At 43.3% G+C, this 20,927-nt stretch overlaps 1 protein-coding gene across 1 annotated transcript in view; it reads left to right on the plus strand.

Moving 5' to 3' along the window:
• The window catches only part of LOC122923815 (chromodomain-helicase-DNA-binding protein 5), a gene marked incomplete at its 3' end in the record, with an annotated part of 156,264 nt that overhangs the window by 123,636 nt on the left and 11,701 nt on the right, over positions 1-20,927 (plus strand). Inside the window, exons 17-23 of the mRNA XM_044274662.1 lie at positions 918-1,039; positions 7,759-7,932; positions 8,208-8,349; positions 10,523-10,654; positions 14,162-14,279; positions 17,015-17,139; positions 18,920-19,151. Of these exons, the coding sequence (XP_044130597.1) occupies positions 918-1,039; positions 7,759-7,932; positions 8,208-8,349; positions 10,523-10,654; positions 14,162-14,279; positions 17,015-17,139; positions 18,920-19,151 (1,045 nt within the window). The remainder of the gene's footprint in view (positions 1-917; positions 1,040-7,758; positions 7,933-8,207; positions 8,350-10,522; positions 10,655-14,161; positions 14,280-17,014; positions 17,140-18,919; positions 19,152-20,927) is intronic.

Here is a 20,927-nt window from a genome sequence, read left to right on the forward strand (position 1 = left end):
CTTCTGATTTTCTGACCTCGCTGCACATACAGTAAGTGCCTTTCTAATTCTCTGTCATCCCTGCTTGTTTTACCTGGCACAGGTGACGACAAAGGGAGATTAAGGCTACTTTCACACTTGCGCCAGGGTGATCCGGCGGGCAGTTCCGTCGTCGGAACTGCCCACCGGATCCGCCGATCTGGGTGTGACTGAAAGCATTTGTGAGACGGATCCGGATGTGGATCCGTCTCACAAATGCATTGCAAGAACGCTTGTCATGTGGACAGACGAATCCGTCTTGTATTTTTTTTTTTCACATTTTTACTGGTTTGCGCATGCGCGGGCTTGAAGGATGGATTCAGCATTACGGTATTTTGAATGCCGGGTCCAGCACTAATACATTCCTATGGAGAAAAATGCCGGATCCGGCATTCGGGCAAGTCTTCAGTTTTTTTCGCCGGACATAAAATCGTAGCATTCTGCGGTTTTATCTTTTGCCTGATCAGTCAAAACGACTGAACTGAAGACATCCTGATGCATCCTGAACGGATTACTCTCCATTCAGAATGCATGGGGATATAACTGATCAGTTCTTTTCCGGTATTGAGCCCCTAGGACGGAACTCTGTGCTGGAAAAGAAAAACGCTAGTGTGAAAGTACCCTAAAAAGGAGCAAATTCTGCCTTTTTGAATTATTTTGCAACAATAATGCAGGCTTCAATTTCATATTAAATATTAATCCAAGTGTGCTCCTTCACTTTTCCTTCTTTTGTCATCTGTGCCCATTTTTTTTCTGAAAAACTGGCAAGCATGACAAAAGCTTGGAAAAGCACGTGTGTGCACTGAACATTTGTATGGAAGTGCAAAAATACTAGTGCCGTGGTCCTCTAATGGCATTTCTCTTTTCTAGACTGCCACCACATAACTTTATTTCCCAAGTTCTTTAGGGTATTAAATAGCTACAAGATTGACTACAAACTGCTGCTAACTGGAACCCCGCTGCAGAATAACCTGGAGGAGCTCTTCCACCTTCTTAACTTCCTCACTCCTGAAAGATTCAAGTAAGTGTCTCCTCCAACAAGATCGAAACAGTAACTGTTCATTTAGGCTACGTCTACACCACGACATTTTGTTGCACCAATGTCGCACGACAATTTTTATAATGGCAGTCTATCGTGTCACACTGCAACATGCTGCGACTGCGACGCAACAGTTGCAGAAAATCCATTTGATTTTTCTGCGACTGTCGCAGTCGCATGTTGCAGTGCGACACCATAGACTGCCATTATAAAATTTGTCGTGCGACATTGGTGCAACAAAATGTTGCAGTGTAGTTGTGCCCTATCTGTCGCGCGACTTATTGTCGCCCGACAAATGTCGTCGTGTAGACCTAGCCTCACATATGGGAATAAATGTTTTTTTATCAGCAGTGCAACAACGGAGCACAGAATAAAAAGTACTGATAAATTCTGCCCGCCAAACCCTAGTGGGCATTGTGCCATCTACATTCCTGGCGACAGGCTCCCTTTTCTTTTTGCTCCCTATCATGTATTTGATGCTTTTTATACACCTACCGATAAGACTCATCTCTTGGGCGCTTTTACACGGGCAGATAGAGCAGACGATTGTCGGGATGGAAGTGTTCTCTCCCGGCAATCGTCTGCTCGCTAGTGGAGGAAACTGCTGATATTACATTGAGCTATCTCCTCCTCAGTATAGGGATGAGCGATCACTAATGCGTTGCTCGTCCCTATACTATGTCATTGTTTGCCGGCAGTAGAGCGCCTATAACATGGCGGCAAACCAGGATTTTTTAACTTGTTAATAGATCTCAATTACCTGATGAACAAGTGTTTGCTAGTTTATTGGGTAATCGGCGGCAGTATTATACTGCCAGATGATAGCTAACAAGCGTTCATACGAAAAGAGGTACAGGTGCAAATCCTCCAAAGTCAGAGGCCTAGATTTACTAATCCCCTTAGATATATCACGGTGGCTGTCTTTCTGTCAGTTCATCTATCTATCTGTCTGTATGTCTGTCTATCTATTTATTTTTACACCAGAATTATGCAGAAATGTTGATGAAAAATGTGCCAGAGTAGAAAATCTGGGCCAGAGGCATCTATCTATCTGTCTGTCTGTCTGTCTGTCTGTCTATCTATCTATCTCTATCTTTCTGTCTGTCATCATCTCCCTCCTCAGGGTCACAACCATATTAGCCCATAGGGTAATCTAATGTACCATTTTGCCACCATGTCTCTTGACCTCGAAGCCCATTTGTATTGGCATTGGTCCACATGATGGTTCCTGTCTTCACTGAGGATGCCTCCATTTGCTAACTTTTCATCCCTCGGACTGTTGGTGTTGTGCCACTGAAACAAATCAATAAATCGACAACTGGGTGTTATCAGTCTGGGGCGATAGTGATACTGTTCAGTCAGGTCTGACAATGAAGTGAGGAATAGTAGCCCCCAGTTGTCAATTTATTTCATCCATTTCTGGGAGGAATAACAGAGGAATGACCAAACATAGTATTTGAAGAAAAGATGCTCCAAAATTGTTGTTTCACAGGGTGTACAAGCATTTACTATAAAAAAAGACGTATTTGAAGAGTTGATGGGGCCCTAATTAAACAGTTAATTTAAAGGTGAGAAGGAAGAGACTACTATTGCCTGACCCTGATTGTTCTATACGAATGTAAGCAGCCCGTAGATTTGGTTATATGTTTTTATTTTTATACAGTACATCACAAAACTCCTTGTATTCAGTTTAACCAGAAGTCCAAGGTCAGCAAACGTGCAGCAATGAGAGAGCAGATGCCGCTGCATTAACTTGGCGGCAGTCCCTGCGTGTCCCCGTGGCTATGGCCCGGGCGTCTTGGCCTCTGCGTGCACTCCTTTCCTCCTTTGTTTCATGGCTGGATGCTGTCATACCGGCTCCAGTCTTGTCAACATGATTAAGATCAGTTGTTTCCGACAGTGGAATAATATAAAGGATGAATAATTCATAGATGGGAGGGTCTGCCTGCTCCCAGCGCTGAGCGAGAGGCTGATGAGTCACAGGCAATGCATACTGATCACAGCTTCCTCCATAGAGCATCTGCATGTAAAACGCCTCCGCATCACAAATACGATTTTACACTTGTTCAAGTAGTTTATGTAAATGGAAGGTATCTATATATCTACCCATCTGTCTATCTATCCATCTATCTGTCTGTCTATCTCTTTTCTATTTATCTTTTGTTTTATCTTTTTCTCTATCTATCTATTTATTTATATATCTATATATCTATTATTATTATTTATTTTCTATCTATCTATTGTGGGGTTTCGCTCTGATAGATAGGGTAAGCGGACGCAGTACAGAGGCAAAATACAAGTTCTTAATGCAAACTTCAGTGTTTATTCACACTTGCGGCAGTTGCACAAAACAACACGTCACTTTGCAGTCTTTTAGTGTTAACTCACACACAATGGAAAGTTCCTATTGCACAAGTCACCTTGTTGGCAGTTCTGCCTCCAGTAGTCCACAGCATTCTTTAGGGGGCCTGTTTCCCCTGCACATGGGTCTCAGCCCCCACCAGTCCGGCACAAAACCTCAGATCCCAACAAAGAGACTCAGCTGCTGAGCCCAGCTGCCTATTTAAGGACAGCCCGGTGCTGCTAAAACTCCAGTCCAGTATTTAAATTGACCTCACCTAGTTGGAAACCAACCCAGCCCACATGCTGTGAGGAAAATGCCTGCCTTTCCTGACAAAACTCCTCACTGTGTCACATACCCCCCTTCTTTGTTCAACCCTGAGTGGCTGAACACACGCCAGACAGTGTACCCGAGACAGGGCATCTGAGTTTCCCTGTAACCGGCATGCCCTGTGTTCCACCGAAAACTTAAAGTTTTGTAAGGACAGAAACCATCGTGTGACCCAGGCATTTCTGTCTTTGGCCTGGATCATCCACTTGAGAGGGGAGTGGTCAATCACTAGGCGGAACTTTCTCCCCAACAAATAATAGCGGAGAGACTCGAGTACCCACTCTCTCTCCACTATACTATACGGGGTCTCGGCTGGGGTGAGCTTATCGCTGAGGAAGACAACTGGATGCTCCTCCCTGTTGAATTCCTGAGACAGTACAGCACTGAGGCCTACTTCGGAGGCATCGGTCTGTACTATAAACTCCCTTTTGAAGTCGACCGTCACCAAAACCGGGGATCTACACAGGGCCGACTTCAAAGCGGAGAAAGCCTCTTCCGCCTGATCATCCTAGTGAACCATCACTGACTTGTGTCCTTTCAAGAGCCCTGTCAATGGCGCGGCCACCATAGCAAAGTGGGGAACAAACCTCATTTAATAGCCCACCATTCCCAGAAATGACTTTACTTGCCTAGTGGTGACAGGTCGGGGCCAATTTCTTATCGCCTCTATTTTGTTTACTTGGGGTTTGATGACTCCTCTAACCCTATCGCACATTTTTTCGAGTTAGGGGTTAGTCCAGCCTTCCAAAGGGAGTCCACTACAGCCTGCACTTTGGGTAGGTGACTTTCCCAGTCGGTACTGTGGATGACAATATCGTCCAGGTAAGCCGAAGCATACCGACAATGTGGACAAAGCACAATGTCCATTAGTTGCTGAAAAGTGGCGGGGGCGCCATGCAGACTAAAGGGTAACACTTTATACTGATACAGCCCTCCAGGCGTGATGAAGGCAGTTTTCTCTTTGGCAGCCTCCGTTAAGGGCACCTGCCAGTACCCTTTCATGAGGTCCAAAACATAAAAGTACTGTGCTTGTCCTAACCTCTTGACTTGCTCCTGGGGCATGGGATACACATTGAACTTAGAAATATCTTTAAGTTTACGAAAGTCGTTACAAAACCGCAACGTCCTGTCTGGCTTGGGTATTAATACTATAGGACTGGCCCACTCACTTTTTGACTCCTCAATGATATCTAGCTGCAACATTACCTGCTCCTCCTCCCAGATGGCTTATCGCCGAGCTTCGGGTACCCGGTATGGTTTTAACCGGACTTTTGCCTGAGGCTCAGTGACCATGTCATGCTGGATTATGGAAGTGCGTCCAGGGAGGTCCGAGAACCCATCCGTGTTCCGACTAACAAACCCCCTGGTCTCCTGAGTCTGTTTAGAGGAGAGGCTGTCAGCAATTTTTACTGTGGCAGCCACTTATCTTGCATCAGACAGAGGGTCCGGAACTACTTCTCCTAGAAATCCTGACTGCGGGCTGTCTTCTGTACAGGTTTCCTTATCTTTCCACGGTTTGCGTAAATTCACAGCAGGTAAACTGACTCCGACTTTCACCGCCTTGGCTGGTGTACCTTGTAGTTTACATCTCCAATTTTCTCGATTACCTCGTAGGGCCCCTGCCACCTAGCCAGGAACTTACTGTCCGCGGTCAGCACCAGAACCAAAACCCGATCACTCGGGTTAAAGATCCAGACCCGAGCCTGCCGATTATAGACCCGACTCTGGGCTCGCTGAGCTGCCTTCATATGCTCCCTAACAAGAGGCAACACTGTCTCTATCTGATCTTGCATCTGGGTAACGTACTCAATGACACTTTTATGTGGAGTAGGTTGTTGTTCCCACACCTCTTTGGCTACTTCCAAGAGACCGCGAGGGTGTCTGCCATATAGCAGTTTGAAGGGAGAGAACCCAGTAGAGGCCTGGGGTACCTCTCACACTGCGAACATGAGATAGGGCAGAAGGAGGTCCCAGTCTTTCCCATCTTTAGACACTACCCTTTTCAACATATTTTTTAATGTTTGGTTAAACCTTTCTACCAGAGTTCCCTCATCACCTTGGACATAAAATGGGTCTCCTGGTTGGTCAGAACCACTTTAGGTAGTCCTACTCGGGAAAATATCTCCATTAACTCCTTAGCTATGAGTTTGGCTGAGGTATGTCGTACCGAGTGGCGTAGTCCTGGATGACTAAGATGTGTTGACGCCCTCTGGCAGATTTCGGTACTGGGCCTATGAGATCCATAGCTGTTCGGTCAAACGGTAACTCGATAATCGGGAGAGGTACTAGAGGACTACAGAAATGTGGCTGGGGGCTTGTTATCTTGCAGGTCGGGCAAGACTTACAAAACTCTTCCACCTCTCTGAATATGCTGGGCCAGTAAAACCGCTGTAGAATACAATCCTGAGTTTTATGCAGCCCTGGGTGACCCCCGAGAACGTGCTGGTGGGCTAGATCTAACACGAGTTTGCGATAAGCCTTGGGAACCTCCAACTGTTCAATAGGCTCACACCGTAGTTGGTTTACCCGATACAACATATCCTGATGAACCACAAAACAGGGAAACACTGACTCTGCCCAAGGTTGTTGTGGTTCACCATCTATTATTAACACCTTTTTCCAGGCGCGGGATAGGGTTGGGTCCCGACGTTGGGCGGTACCAAAATTATCCCCCCATTGAGGGCTGCCAATTCAGGACCAGGCGGCAAGTCCTCCATGTCTCTCACCATCACACTTAGCAGGGTTGTCTCCCCCCCCCCTACCGAAGTGGCGTTCACACCTGCCGCTGGCCCTTCGGTCTTGGGTTCCCAGGGTTCTGGTCTCCCCCCTGAGCATGGCCACTCTGCTAGGGTTACCCCTGTCTCATGGGTATCGGTAATTCTCGTAGCATGCCACAGTGCTGGGAAGCCCGGGAAGTCTCTCCCTATTATTAGTTCATAGTGTAAATTTGTGGCTACTGCCACCTCGTGGGTCCACCTGCCGGCAACAGTGGATAGAGTCACCATAGTGGTGGGGTAGTCTTTTAAGTCTCCATGAATACACAGTACCCCGACTTTCCGGCCAGTATACTCAGCTGGCCGTACCAGTGTAGCCCTTACCAGGGACACTAGACTCCCTGAGTCCAGCAACGCCACCGTGAGAGTGTTTCCTACTTCCACCTGGCACAAGTGGTTGTTGTAGTCCGGCACAAAACCTCAGATCCCAACACAGAGACTCAGCTGCTGAGCCCAGCTGCTTATTTAAGGACAGCCAGGTGCTGCAAAAACCTAGACCGGCACTTAAACTCCGGTCCGGTATTTGACCTCACCTGGCTGGAAACCAGCCCAGCCGCACATGCTGGGAGGAAAATACCTGCCTTTCCAGACAAAACCCCTCACTGTGTCACTCTTTTATTTATCTATCTATCTATCTATCTATCTATCTATCTATCTATCTATGTTTTATTGTTATCTATCTATCCTTTTATCTTTTTCCCACCTTGTTATCTATCTAATATATATCTATCTGAAAAGAAAACATACAGCAGCACCAAATGAAAACAGATACAGGTGCAAATCCCCCAAAGCCAGAGGCCTAGATTTACTAATCCCCTTGGATTTATCACAGGGGCTCAGGATGGATGATAAATGTGGTGCAGGGATAGACGCTGACTCCATACCAACTATTGGCTTACACTGAGACAGATTTATATACCAGATTTGCACAGAAATTCTGACCTAATCTGGGCCAGAGTCATCTATCTATCTACCTCTATCTGTCTATCTTTCTGTCTGCCTATCATCTCCCTCCTCAGGGTCACAACCATATTTGCCCATAGGGTAATCTAATGTACCATTCTTCCACCATGTCTCTCGACCTTAAAGCCCATTTGAATTGGCATTGGTCCACATGATGGTTCCTCTCTTCGCTGAGGATGCCTCCATTTGCAAACTTTTCATCCCTCAGAGTGTTGGAGCCGTGCCACTGAAGCAAATTCATCTTTCTGTATGCAAACGCTTTACATACTTTTTATGTGATGTTTCCCTCTCAGCAATCTGGATGGCTTCCTGGAAGAATTTGCTGACATCTCTAAGGAAGACCAAATTAAAAAACTTCATGACTTACTAGGGCCTCACATGCTGCGGAGGCTGAAAGCAGATGTCTTCAAGAACATGCCAGCCAAAACAGAATTAATAGTGCGAGTGGAGCTTAGCCAAATGCAGAAGTGAGTGAAATGCTGCATGACACCAGACTTCAATCACTTTCTCTTCTTCTTTCCGTTTGCTGTTTTATGTGTTTATTTTAGTGAGATGTTTATATAGTAAAAAGCTATTTTTGTAGTTTCTTGTTAGACACACATTATGGCGTCTCTTTGTAGCACAGCGATTTGTGACAAAATATGCATGGGGGAAAACTACATCTGGACATCACCTGCACCTTTATCATTTACCTATTTCAGTTTATGTGTTTTTTAAATCTTTTTTTGTGACTTTGATCTAGGAAGTATTATAAGTTCATTTTAACCAGAAATTTTGAAGCCTTGAATTCCAAAGGAGGTGGAAACCAGGTCTCCTTGCTGAATATAATGATGGATTTAAAGAAGTGCTGCAATCACCCGTACCTCTTTCCTGTTGCTGCTGTGGTAAGATCAGCCATCGTTCTGGTCAGCCACTGGGGCTCTGTTAGTACCATCTTTAGTATTACCCAGTATTTTCACATTTAGGGGGTCATTTACTATACTGAAATACACCAAAGGCTACTTTCACACTTGCGCTTTCTCTTTCCGCTATTGAGATCTTTTGTCCCCATTCATTGTCAATGGGGACAAAACTGAATGAAACGGAATGCACCAGAATGCATTCAGTTCCGTTTGGCTGTGTCCCCATTGCGGATAGAATAATGCAAAATGCAGTGGACACAAAAGAAAACTGATCTACCTCCCCCCCCCCATTGACTTTCACTGGTTTTAGACACTGATCCGTCTTGACTATTTTAGAGATAATACAACCAAAAACACTGGTGTGAAAGTAGCCTAAATTAGGCGTATTTCAGGCGCAGATGGTGGCGCAACGGTTAGTTGCGCCGCTATCTGCGACTTTGCCCTGCTCATGCCAGGTCTAAAATTGTGGGCGGCCTGTTTTAGGCGTAGAAAATGGTCTAAATTTAAGACCGCTAAGAACCAGGCTTACATTTAGAACTGGTACTAAATGCGCAGAAGTTATGGAGAGGCCTGCGCCAGCGCAGGGGTTTATTAAGACCGACGTCCTATACCGCCAGTCTTAATGAATGTGCCCCTTAGTGTCTTATGGTGATATTTGATTTCCTATCCTAAGTGCATAGCTTTATATAACTTCATAAGGGGACATCCATGTGTCTGACATACCCTTGTGTAACCCACAGGCTTGGCTAAAGAGGAGTTCATTCTAATCTACCCCCATAGGCTTGGCTAAAGACCGATTCATTCTCAAAAGGGTGACCTATATTAACAATTGTCATCATTCATATTGTCTTAAAGCTACAGGCCTCAGTCTGGGGCTTTGGTGGCTTCTAAATTATTGCTGCACTGCTCCAAAGCCTCAGGTATTAAAGGGTCATTGGTCATATTCCATTACCAGTGAGCTCAGCCCTGAGTCTAATGCAGTCACTGTGTCTTCTAGCTGCAATAGATGGGTAATCTTTTAACAGAGTTTGATCGATTAACCCAATAGCGCAGCCGGATATCACAGATGCGTTGCATGACCTCGCCGTACAATGGAGTATAATATGCCTTGCACCAATGATGAGTGAGTATCTGAGTACACAGGGTAAAAAATAGCCATGCAGAACCTTTTTTTAAGATCTGAATGGTGGACTGGTATACCGCATAGATGTAACCTGCAAAATCCTTCCATGTACTAACAGTATAGGGCTAAACACGGCATCAGTTTCTTGACCCCCTTCTCCCCATGTGTAACGTCTCTAGGAATTTACGAGCGGAGTTATATGTCATAGGACCAGGTGCTGGGTTTTGTGGGCAGCTAACTGACTACTGCAGGTTCAGCCCATGGATGTATCTTATGTAAAATTGACCTGGGTGGTACATATCCCATACCCTAGGTTTGAACCCCATAGGGGTGCAAGCCATGCCTCTAGTGGGTACTGACTTTATTTAATTGACTTGGGGAGTGCTTGGCTTATAAACACTGAGGGGGTCAATTATGACCAGATATACGCCACTTTTGTCGCATGCCATGGAGCAGCAGAATCGGTGACTTATTCCCTGCTTACGCCAGGTCTAAAAAAGTGGGTGTGGTGGGGAAGGGGGTGAGTCGGTAGGCCCATCTCATTCATAATTTTCTACTCCTGGTTTAGGTGTAGAAAATGGTCTAATTGTAAGACAAGCAAGGAAAGCTGTCTTACATTTGAATCAGTGCCGGATGCGCCGAAGTTATGCAGATCCACCGCCAGCTATAGGGGATATTAAGACCAGTGTTTAAAACGTTGGTCTTAATAAATGACCCTCTGAGAATCCATGATCTATGGCATAGAACGCGGTTGCCTACTGAATGGATTGGGACATATGACAAACACCATGTGAAGTCCTATTTGGGTAGGCTTTGGATGTTTTACATAGGACACATCCATGGGCTATGCCATTAAACTGCATACTTATGGGTCTGTTGTGTCCTATATAGAACTTTTATGGTTCATATCAGCTTTTTTTTTAAGGTCAAGTCACATAAGTAGTAAATTTGACATTTATACTTTAATCTGTTGGGTCTGCTTAAAAGGCTAGAAGATCTCCACTTTCCTTCAATATATGTATTTTCATTTAGGAGGCTCCAGTCTTGCCAAATGGATCTTATGATGGGAGTTCCTTAGTGAAATCGTCTGGAAAATTAATGCTGCTACAGAAGATGTTGAAAAAGTTAAAGGATGAAGGACACAGAGTCCTCATTTTTTCACAGGTATCTTATTTTTAGCAGAAATCATGGGAGCCCCTGTAGGGTCTTATGTGGTAGGGTCAGATCACTCATTGGTCTGCATTATGAACTTCATTGACTTTTAGGTGTAGGCTTTGAGAGATCAAAAAGTCTTGGAAGTAGTTTTTAACGCGTACCTGTCCTAATTCCTTAAAAGGGTTTTCCAAGACTTAAATCCTGATGACCTATCCACAGGATAGGTCATCAGTATCTGATTGGTGGGGGTTCAACACCTGGGACCCCCGCTGATCAGCTGTTTTGTGAGGGCCGAGGCCTTCTCCGTGCTCATTAAGCACAGCGCCGTACATTGTATAGTGCTTGGTATTGCGCTTAGCTCCGTTCACTGGAATAAGGGTGAGTTGCGCCTAGGCCACATGACAGATGAACATGTTGTCACTGGCCTAGGCAAAGCAGAGGGAAGTCTGCTGCACTACTGCGAGCACCGCTACCTTTTAAATCAGCTGGGGGGTCCTGGGTGTCGGACCCCCACCGATCAGATACTGATGACCTATCCTGAAGGTAGGTCATCATTATTAAAGTCTTTGAAAACCCCTTGAAGCATCTGTTGATGTATATAAGGGGTTAAGTAGTTCAGGTGGTGTCTGTAAATGCACATTTTCACTCTCCATGCTTGCTGTGTGGGATAACTTTTCAGATCTCTCCCCTGCTGCTCCCTGTTCTGCTCCCCTTAGGGCTGTTTTACACAAGCGAGTCTATCACACTCCGTCTGCAAGCGTGATCCTCCGTTCTGGACTTGTAGAAGCGCAGGGCATTATACTAATTTATAATGCTGTGTGTCTCTGCTTGACCTTCCCTCTAAAGGATCATACTGACATAAATCTGTCACTATGATTCTGTAGAAGTAAGGTCATGCAGAGACACATAGCATTATAAATCAGTATAATGCCCTGCGCTCCTGCAAGTCCAGAACGGAGGATCACGCTTGCAGACGGAGTGTCATTCCTGCAATGGACTCGCTCGTGTGAAACAGTCCTTATGCTGGGTCACTGTGGGAGGGAGACTGCCGCTGCATTCCCCTCCTGTCTTGCATTCACTGTATTACATTAGATGGAGTTTTGTGAGACTGAGGAGGTTATGAATGTTTAAAGAGAGCTACAGGGATATGTATATGTCGCATTCCCTATACTTAAAGGGATTGTGTCACTTCAGCGAATGGAATTTATTATGTAGAGAAAATAAATACAAGGCACTTACTAATGTATTGTGACTGTCCATATTGCTTCCTTTGCTGGCTGGATTCATCTTTCCATCCCATTATACACTGCTCGTTTCCATGGTTATGGCCACTGCTGCAATCCATCAACGATGTCCGTGCCTGCACACTATAGAAAAAATCACCAGCCTATGAGCGCCCCTGTGGTCCCGGCCACCAGAGAGGCCGACACTTTTTCCTATAGTGTGCAAGCACAACCACCACTGCTGGATTACAGGGTGGTCATAACTATGGAAACGAGAAGTGTATAATGTGATGTAAAAATGAATCAAGCCAGCAAAGGAGGCAATATGTACAATCACAATACATTAGTAAGTGCCTTGTATTAGCTTTCTCTACATGATAAATGCCACTTGCTAAAGTGAGACAACCCCTTTTAATATATTACATAAAAATATAACCATAGGTATGCTTTAAGGATAGATGATAAATAGACAGATACAGATAATATTTACATATATATATATATATATATATATATATATATAAATTATATAAATAGAGTGAAAAGTAGTTAGATGCAGACTATACATATATATATATATATATATATATATATATACAGGTCCTTCTAAAAAAATTAGCATATTGTGATAAAGTTCATTATTTTCTGTAATGTACTGATAAACATTAGACTTTCATATATTTTAGATTCATTACACACAACTGAAGTAGTTCAAGCCTTTTATTGTTTTAATATTGATGATTTTGGCATACAGCTCATGAAAACCCAAAATTCCTATCTCAAAAAATTAGCATATCATGAAAAGGTTCTCTAAACGAGCTATTAACCTAATCATCTGAATCAACTAATTAACTCTAAACACCTGCAAAAGATTACTGAGTTTTTTAAAAACTCCCAGCCTGGTTCATTACTCAAAACCGCAATCATGGGTAAGACTGCCGACCTGACTGCTGTCCAGAAGGCCATCATTGACACCCTCAAGCAAGAGGGTAAGACACAGAAAGAAATTTCTGAACAAATAGGCTGTTCCCAGAGGTTTGTATCAAGGCACCTCAGTGGGAAGTCTGTGGGAAGGAAAAAATGTGGCAGAAAACGCTGCACAACGAGAAGAGGTGACCGGATCCTGAGGAAGATTGTGGAGAAGGACCGATTCCAGACCTTGGGGGACCTGCAGAAGCAGTGGACTGAGTCTGGAGTAGAAACATCCAGAGCCACCGTGTACAGGCGTGTGCAGGAAATGGGCTACAGGTGCCGCATTTCCCAGGTCAAGCCACTTTTGAACCAGAAACAGCGGCAGAAGCGCCTGACCTGGGCTACAGAGAAGCAGCACTGGACTGTTGCATGTCATTCGGAAATCAAGGTGCCAGAATCTGGAGGAAGACTGGGGAGAGGCAAATGCTAAAATGCCTGAAGTCCAGTGTCAAGTACCCACAGTCAGTGATGGTCTGCGGTGCCATGTCAGCTGCTGGTGTTGGTCCACTGTGTTTTATCAAGGGCAGGGTCAATGCAGCTAGCTATCAGGAGATTTTGGAGCACTTCATGCTTCCATCTGCTGAAAAGCTTTATGGAGATGAAGATTTCATTTTTCAGCATGACCTGGCACCTGCTCACAGTGCCAAAACCACTGGTAAATGGTTTACTGACCATGGTATTACTGTGCTCAATTGGCCTGCCTACTCTCCTGACCTGAACCCCATAGAGAATCTGTGGGATATTGGGAAGAGAAAGTTGAGAGACGCAAGACCCAACACTCTGGATGAGCTTAAGGCCGCTATCGAAGCATCCTGGGCCTCCATAACACCTCAGCAGTGCCACAGGCTGATTGCCTCCATGCCACGCCGCATTGAAGCAGTCATTTCTGCAAAAGGATTCCCGACCAAGTATTGAGTGCATAACTGAATATAATTATTTGAAGGTTGACTTTTTTTGTATTAAAAACACTTTTCTTTTATTGGTCGGATGATATATGCTAATTTTTTGAGATAGGAAATTTGGGTTTTCATGAGCTGTATGCCAAAATCATCAATTTTAAAACAATAAAAGGCTTGAACTACTTCAGTTGGTGTGTAATGAATCCAAAATATATGAAAGTCTAATGTTTATCAGTACATTACAGAAAATAATGAACTTTATCACAATATGCTAATTTTTTTAGAAGGACCTGTATATATATAGACATTTAAATAGATAAATCTCAAACCCAACTAAGATGGAGACTCGCAATCTAAAGGTGTAGATGATATATCTGGTATAACTCTCTATGCACATATACTGACTCATCTTACTTTTATAGATGACTAAAATGCTGGATTTACTTGAAGACTTTCTTGAGTATGAAGGCTATAAGTACGAGCGAATAGACGGAGGAATTACAGGAGGGCTGCGTCAGGAGGCAATTGACAGGTTTAATGGTACTACTTTGTTACTCAATTAGTCTCTGAACACCTGCACCAAGTAGGACTGGCGTGTTGCAGCAAATAATGGGTGGTGTTAATACAGAGTGGCCTCCAACTATGACATTTCGATGTGGACATGTGACCATTGCAGCCAAGGAAAAGGAAAGAGTGGGGGACCCGGGAAGTAGCAGCACACAAGGGTCAGGGGATCGGTTAGGTCAGGGATGCTCAACCTGCGGACCAACAGCTGCTGCAAAACTACAACTCCCAACATGCCCAGGCAGTCTACAGCTATCTGTCTACAGCAGGGCATTGTGGGAGTTGTAGTTTTACAACAGCTGGAGGGCCGCAGGTTGAGCATCCCTGGGCTAACTTATTATTACTCATGTTTAGCTTTTGGTAAAAATTCCAAGGGGCTGAACAACCCCCTTAATAGCAATAGGATTAATGGTTACTAGAACTTACCATATGGGGGGGTCACATAAGTAACTGCTTAGTTGGCATTTCTCTGAAGGCAGTAACCTTTTTCATATTTTATCCCCCTCCTTCCAAGAGCCATCACTTTTTTATGTTTTAATTAAAAAAGCCCTACGAGGGCTTTGTAACATATTATGTAAGAAAGTTTACAATTTATTGTGGGGTAAAAAACAGCAATTCAGCAATTTTTCGGATTTTTGGGGGTTTGGTTTTTATGGCCTCATTGGCCTCAAAATGAAGTGTTAACTTTATTCTGTGGGTCAGCACAATTACAGCGATAACAAATTTATTTACCATAGTTTTTGTCATGTTTTACAACTACAAAAATAGAAAAATAAATAAATAAATGTTTTGTGCCTCCATATTCTGCCAACCATAATCTTTGCAGCGTGTGCTGTAGTTTTTATTGTTAGAATTTTGGGGTACATATGACTTTTTGTTCTCTTGTTATTCCAATTTTTTTCTTGGGGGCAAGGTAACAGCAACAAAAAATGCCGTTCTGGTATTATTTTTTCCTTTTACCATGTGGAATAAACAACATGATATCCTAATAGTTTGGACAGTTACAGACACGCCAATATCAATTATATTTTTATTTTTTTATTTTTTTATACTTGTACATAAGATATGGGAAAAAGGGTTTTATTTGAGATTTTAATATTTGTGTTTTAGTATTTTTTACTATTCTATTATTCTTTTGTACATATTTTTTTAGTCCCACTAGAGGGACCCTGTAGTCACATCATGTAGAAGCCAGTGAGGTGAGTTATCGCCAATCCAGGCCGTTGCTGAAGATACTCATGAGTAGGGAGGAGGCTCATCTCCTGAGCTCACTCCATGGACACATCCACCGTAAATATATGGCAGATGGCACTAAGCAGTTAAAGAGTTGTCTGTCTGTTATTTACAATGTTTTTTTTAGAAGTTTCCTGCAAAAATGAGCTGATCACAGGTTGTTCTGCTGCTGGGACCCGCAACTGTCATCTGCAGGGGTACATGGAGGCAAGTTTTCAGTCCCCTGCAGTACCACCACAAAAAGATTAAAGCATTACATGGTGTCCATGAATGATTGATTGATGGCCCTCGTTAAGATCACCCTAATCATAATATTTGTGAATGGCCTTTCTAAAGCACACATTTCTTTAAAAGGTCCTTCCACATATTGATAACCGATCCTCAAGGCAATGGGAGCTGAGCTGTAGTAACCTGGCATGTCTTCGGCCCTACTCGTAGGATGGAGCTGTGTTTCTGGCTGCATTCAAGGTGCTAGATCAGGAGCTGGAGGCTGCAGGGAACAGTGGTGCCATGTGTCGGACCCCTACCTTAGGATAAGTTATTGATATGTGGAGCCCAGAATGCCCTTTTAATCTTCAGTGGAGATACCTAACTTTGGAGGACAGTGGATCTACTAATGCCCGGACAATATAATACTACCACCTATAGGGAAGAAAATAGAACTGAATGGATAGAATAATTTTCTTAAGTTGCTGAAGGTTTAAATTTGAAGAGCATCTTGTTCATTTCCTTCTGCAGCATTGAAGGATCTGCAGCATGAAAGATGTTGGCTTCTAAACCCATATCCAACTACTGCAACAGCAGTTCACACTAGGTCAATAGTAAAAAATTTCAAAATGGCTGCTGTCATTTTCATATAAAAATCAATATACAGCTCAACCCAGGCTTAATGTTGTAAGTGGCTTTTATGTAATCTACTTAGCCGTATGCCTTTTATCAGGCTGTGCCCGGCAACATATCCACTTCTACTTGGAATAAAATGCTAAGACATTTGGTCTGAGCAATAGACATTACAAGGCCCTTTGTGCAAAAGCTACTACTTAGCCCAATGTCTAACCTAGTATTTTTAAGATGATTTTGACTGAATGCAGGTTGATATATCATGGCCATAACAGTATGTGGTCACCAAAGCAGTCATGTGAAGTACTCTGTGTCCAGACTTTGAACGAGGCAGCTCTTTCTTCCCCTCTCCAGGGAGCAAGTTACAGCAATGAATTAAATTCCACCAAGCAAATTAGCTGCATGTTACCAAAATCTTGTTGCTAAATCTATGAAAGTGACTATGGTGCCGTTTAGAACAGTTTTATTGGATAAAATAAAATGTATTAGGTGGTTTGTCTATGTTCAGCAAACAGGGTATCTCCTTTTTGGGACTTCTGAATTCGACAGCTGCTTTCACTCTAAATGATTTGATTTGTGACATATTCACCATTATTAAGAAAGCTGTATTTCACTAATGTGTCTTCTCTCTCTTTTAGCTCCAGGTGCTCAGCAGTTTTGTTTTTTATTGTCTACCCGAGCTGGAGGATTAGGAATAAACTTAGCTACTGCAGATACTGTCATTATTTATGACTCAGACTGGAACCCGCACAACGATATACAGGTCAATTAAGTAATCATTACTCATTTTATGGACAGGAACAATGTCCCTCGGGGATGATTTATTAATGAAAATTGGTGTAACTTCTGTTCATAGAGAAATGTTGTGTTTTAGTTTGCACCAGATAAGTCTGGCGCACAATGCAGAGGGGCAGATCTTGGCGCAATGCTTGTATGGCGCACCAGTATTAGTAAATCTCCTCCTTTCTTCTGAATTTAAAGAGGTTTCCAGGCTCCTGATATTGATGGCCTATCCTCAATAGGGTATTCCAGAGGATAGGGGATATCTATCAGATCGTTGGAGGACCTACCGCTAGGACTCCCACCAGTGTGAGGGTGTACCCCGTGGAGCCCCCATGGAATCCACAGAGTGGCTGGTCAGAAAAGTGCACTGCGGCTCTATTAATTTCTATGGGAGCACCGGGGATAGCCGAGTACAGCGTTCCAGAGGGTTCAAGGCCCCCGTTCCGATAGTTATCCCCTATACACCCCTTTAATACCTGATTAGTGCTCGCTGCCGCGGGCACTAGAACGAGCACTGTGAATGGAACATGAACTACAGCTCAGTTCAAAGTGTAGTGATCATGCTGGGTTACTGCAGCTTAGCTCCCATTGATTTCAGTGGAGTCAGAGCTGCAGTAACCCAGCATGACCACTACACTTTGAACTGAGCTGTAGTTCATGTTCCATTCACAGTGCTAATTCCAGCCCCAGAGGCTTCGGACAAGACCTGATCATAAGGGGTGCGGGGTGTCAGATCCTCACCAATTGGATATTAATGACTACTGATGAGCGGCAGGGATCATATTAGAATTCGCAATATTTCGCGAATATTTTGTAGAATATTCATCGAATATTTGTGAATTCGAATATTCGTTATATTCTACAATTTTTTTTACAAAAAAAATCGTCGCGGTAATGTTCGCGCAATATGCGAATATTACGCAATCGATACAGGTGTGGGTCAAAAATGAATTTATAGCACTATAGAATTTAGTACTATATATTTGTTTTTTAGAATATTCGTCATTGTTTTCCATCTGAAGTCATGATTCCTCCCTGCTTAAGTTACTTAAGCAGGGAGGAATCATCATGATCTTCAGATCGAAAAAAAGACGAATATTCTAAAAAACAAATATATAGCACTAAATTCTATAATATTCGTTTTTTTAGAATACTCATAATATTCTAAAACAAGATTATATAGAACTATAGCGAATATTCGAAAAAAACAAACACAAATATAGAGCAATTTAGCTAATATAGTGCTATAATCTTTTTTTTTATAGTTGTAATTTTCTTCCAATCTGAACTTCAGATAAGAAAAAAATTAAAACTATTAGACAAAGAAGATTATAGCACTATATTAGCCAAATTGCTCTATATTAGTTTTTTTTCCGAATATTCGCTATATTGCTATATTTTCTTGTTTTAAAATTTTACGAATATTAAAAAAAAACGAATATATTCTATATAGTGCTATATATTCATTTTTTAGAATATTCAGAATTTTTTCCCATCTAAAGTCATGATTCTTCCTTGCTTAAGTTGCTTGTTGGCCAATGACTCATGTTTGACCTATCCTGAGGATAGGTCAATGTCATTAGCTTGGGAAATGTAAAATAATTTACATCTCTGGTCCTTTAGTTGGGCCTCATATGTATCCTCATGCACGCCATGTGCCACCATATTGGCACCTCATAATACACTATACGTTGAAAAAAATGGAAACATGTTACTGGAGAAATTTCCTGGAGACACTCATGAAGAACCCTTCTCTACAGGCTTTCAGCCGTGCTCACAGAATCGGGCAGAATAAAAAAGTCATGATATATCGGTTTGTCACCAGAGCCTCCGTAGAGGAAAGGATTACCCAGGTGGCAAAGAGGAAAATGATGCTGACCCATCTAGTAGTACGGCCAGGTCTGGGGTCCAAATCCGGCTCCATGTCAAAGCAGGAACTGGACGATATCTTGAAATTTGGAACAGAAGAGCTTTTCAAGGATGATGTTGAAGGTAAAGAAATCGTAATACAACCCTTTCAATGCCCCATTCATCTTTCATGTTACCATCACCTATCAACTCTCCTGTGTGGTGAAGCCTGTTTTGTGCTGTTCCTCTATTATCCCTCCTGGAAATGTATGATTGACAACCGGGTGTCACTATTCTGCTTGTCAGTACGGTGTGTCTCTAAATAGTGTGCCACTTGTGGACAGAGTCAATGCTTCTGGGGACATACCCCATTGGTAAGCGTGGTAGAATACCCATTTGTCAATTTTTACAATTGACGTAGACAACTTATTGAGTTGAGGAAAGTTGTTTTTTTGCTAATTGCAACCAATCAGTTTAGTTTTCATTTGTAGGCCACATTTCCTCAGAGACAACTTTTATACTAAATCCCTAAATAGCACTGATAATGTATGAAAACTAGTGCAACACAAAAATGGAGGATGTGCTCATAGCAACCAGTCAAATGACTGCTTCTATTTTCTAACCTATGCTACATCAAATGAATGCTAGATCCTGATTGGTTGCATTGGGCATCTGTCTCTGGTTTTGTTCACACTAGATTTCATACATGAGGTCCTGACCCCACCGGTTATGTTGGCCTTGTAAAGGCGTTGGTGTTGTCAGCCCTCTTCATAATTTCTTTTATGGCTTATGCACATTATAGAGGGGGTCCGTACTCTGCCCTCCCCCAATGAGTCGGGAAGTAGACTGGCATGCCTCTCTCTATGTATATACCAGCTACTAACATGACACATACCAATAGCCTCACCTGTAGATGCCAAATTATCCAAAACTCCAAACACAAGGGAAAACTATAAATTTCGGCATCCCTGGTGGTTTAGGACATGGTAGGGGTTAGTGTAAGAATCCCTAGTGGTCTAGTGTGGTAAAGGGATTAGTCATACCTGGTGTCTAGTGTATTACTCACTTCCCCAGGCTGGTTATGTACCAGGCAGATGGCAACCCCAAGGGTAGGTTCACACAGAATTTTTTGGAGGAGGATGTTTTTCCTGCTGTGGATTCGAAAGGAATTGGGAATATAAATAAAGGACTTATACTTCTCCTCCCTGCTGGATCCACTTCTGGCTAAGGATACATTCACATGAACGTTTGACATCCATGCTCATTTTGCAGACCGCAAACGGTGGATCTGCAAAACACGGGCATTGTGGTGGAGACCCATTGACCCCAATGGGTCCGCCATCGGCAAGATGCGGCAAATGAGAGGAGATGTTCTAACTTTTGAATAGCGGAGGCACGGACCCAGAAGCACACACAAACACATGGAAGCCCTTTCTGTGTGCGTCCAGGTCTGTGCCTCCACACCACAAAAGATAGAACATGTCCTATCTTTCACCGCGTCTTGCAGATCGCAGACCCATTTAAATTAGTGGGTCTGCAGCTGTATGCGGGATGCACACGACCCGTATCCACCGTCCGCCAAATGCGCACAGACGTCACATGTTTATGTGAATGCACCCTTAGGGGACATTCACATGACCGTATGTGTTTTACGGTCCGTAAATTGCCGGCCGGCCGTGTGTGTTCCGCATTTTGAGGAACAGAATGGCCAGCCCTGTGATAGAAATGCCTATTCTTGTCCGCAATTGCGGGCGAGTATAGGGCATGCTCTATCTTTTTTGCGGGGCCGCGGAACGGATGGGGACAGCACACAGTGTGCTGTCCGCATCTTTTGCGGCCCCATTGAAATGAATGGGTCTGCATCCGATCCGCAAAATTGTGGAATGGATGCGGAATACAATATAGGGTCGTGTGAATGTA

Source organism: Bufo gargarizans, unplaced genomic scaffold (assembly GCF_014858855.1).
Source record: "Bufo gargarizans isolate SCDJY-AF-19 unplaced genomic scaffold, ASM1485885v1 original_scaffold_1960_pilon, whole genome shotgun sequence".
NCBI classification, from domain to species: Eukaryota; Metazoa; Chordata; class Amphibia; order Anura; family Bufonidae; genus Bufo; species Bufo gargarizans.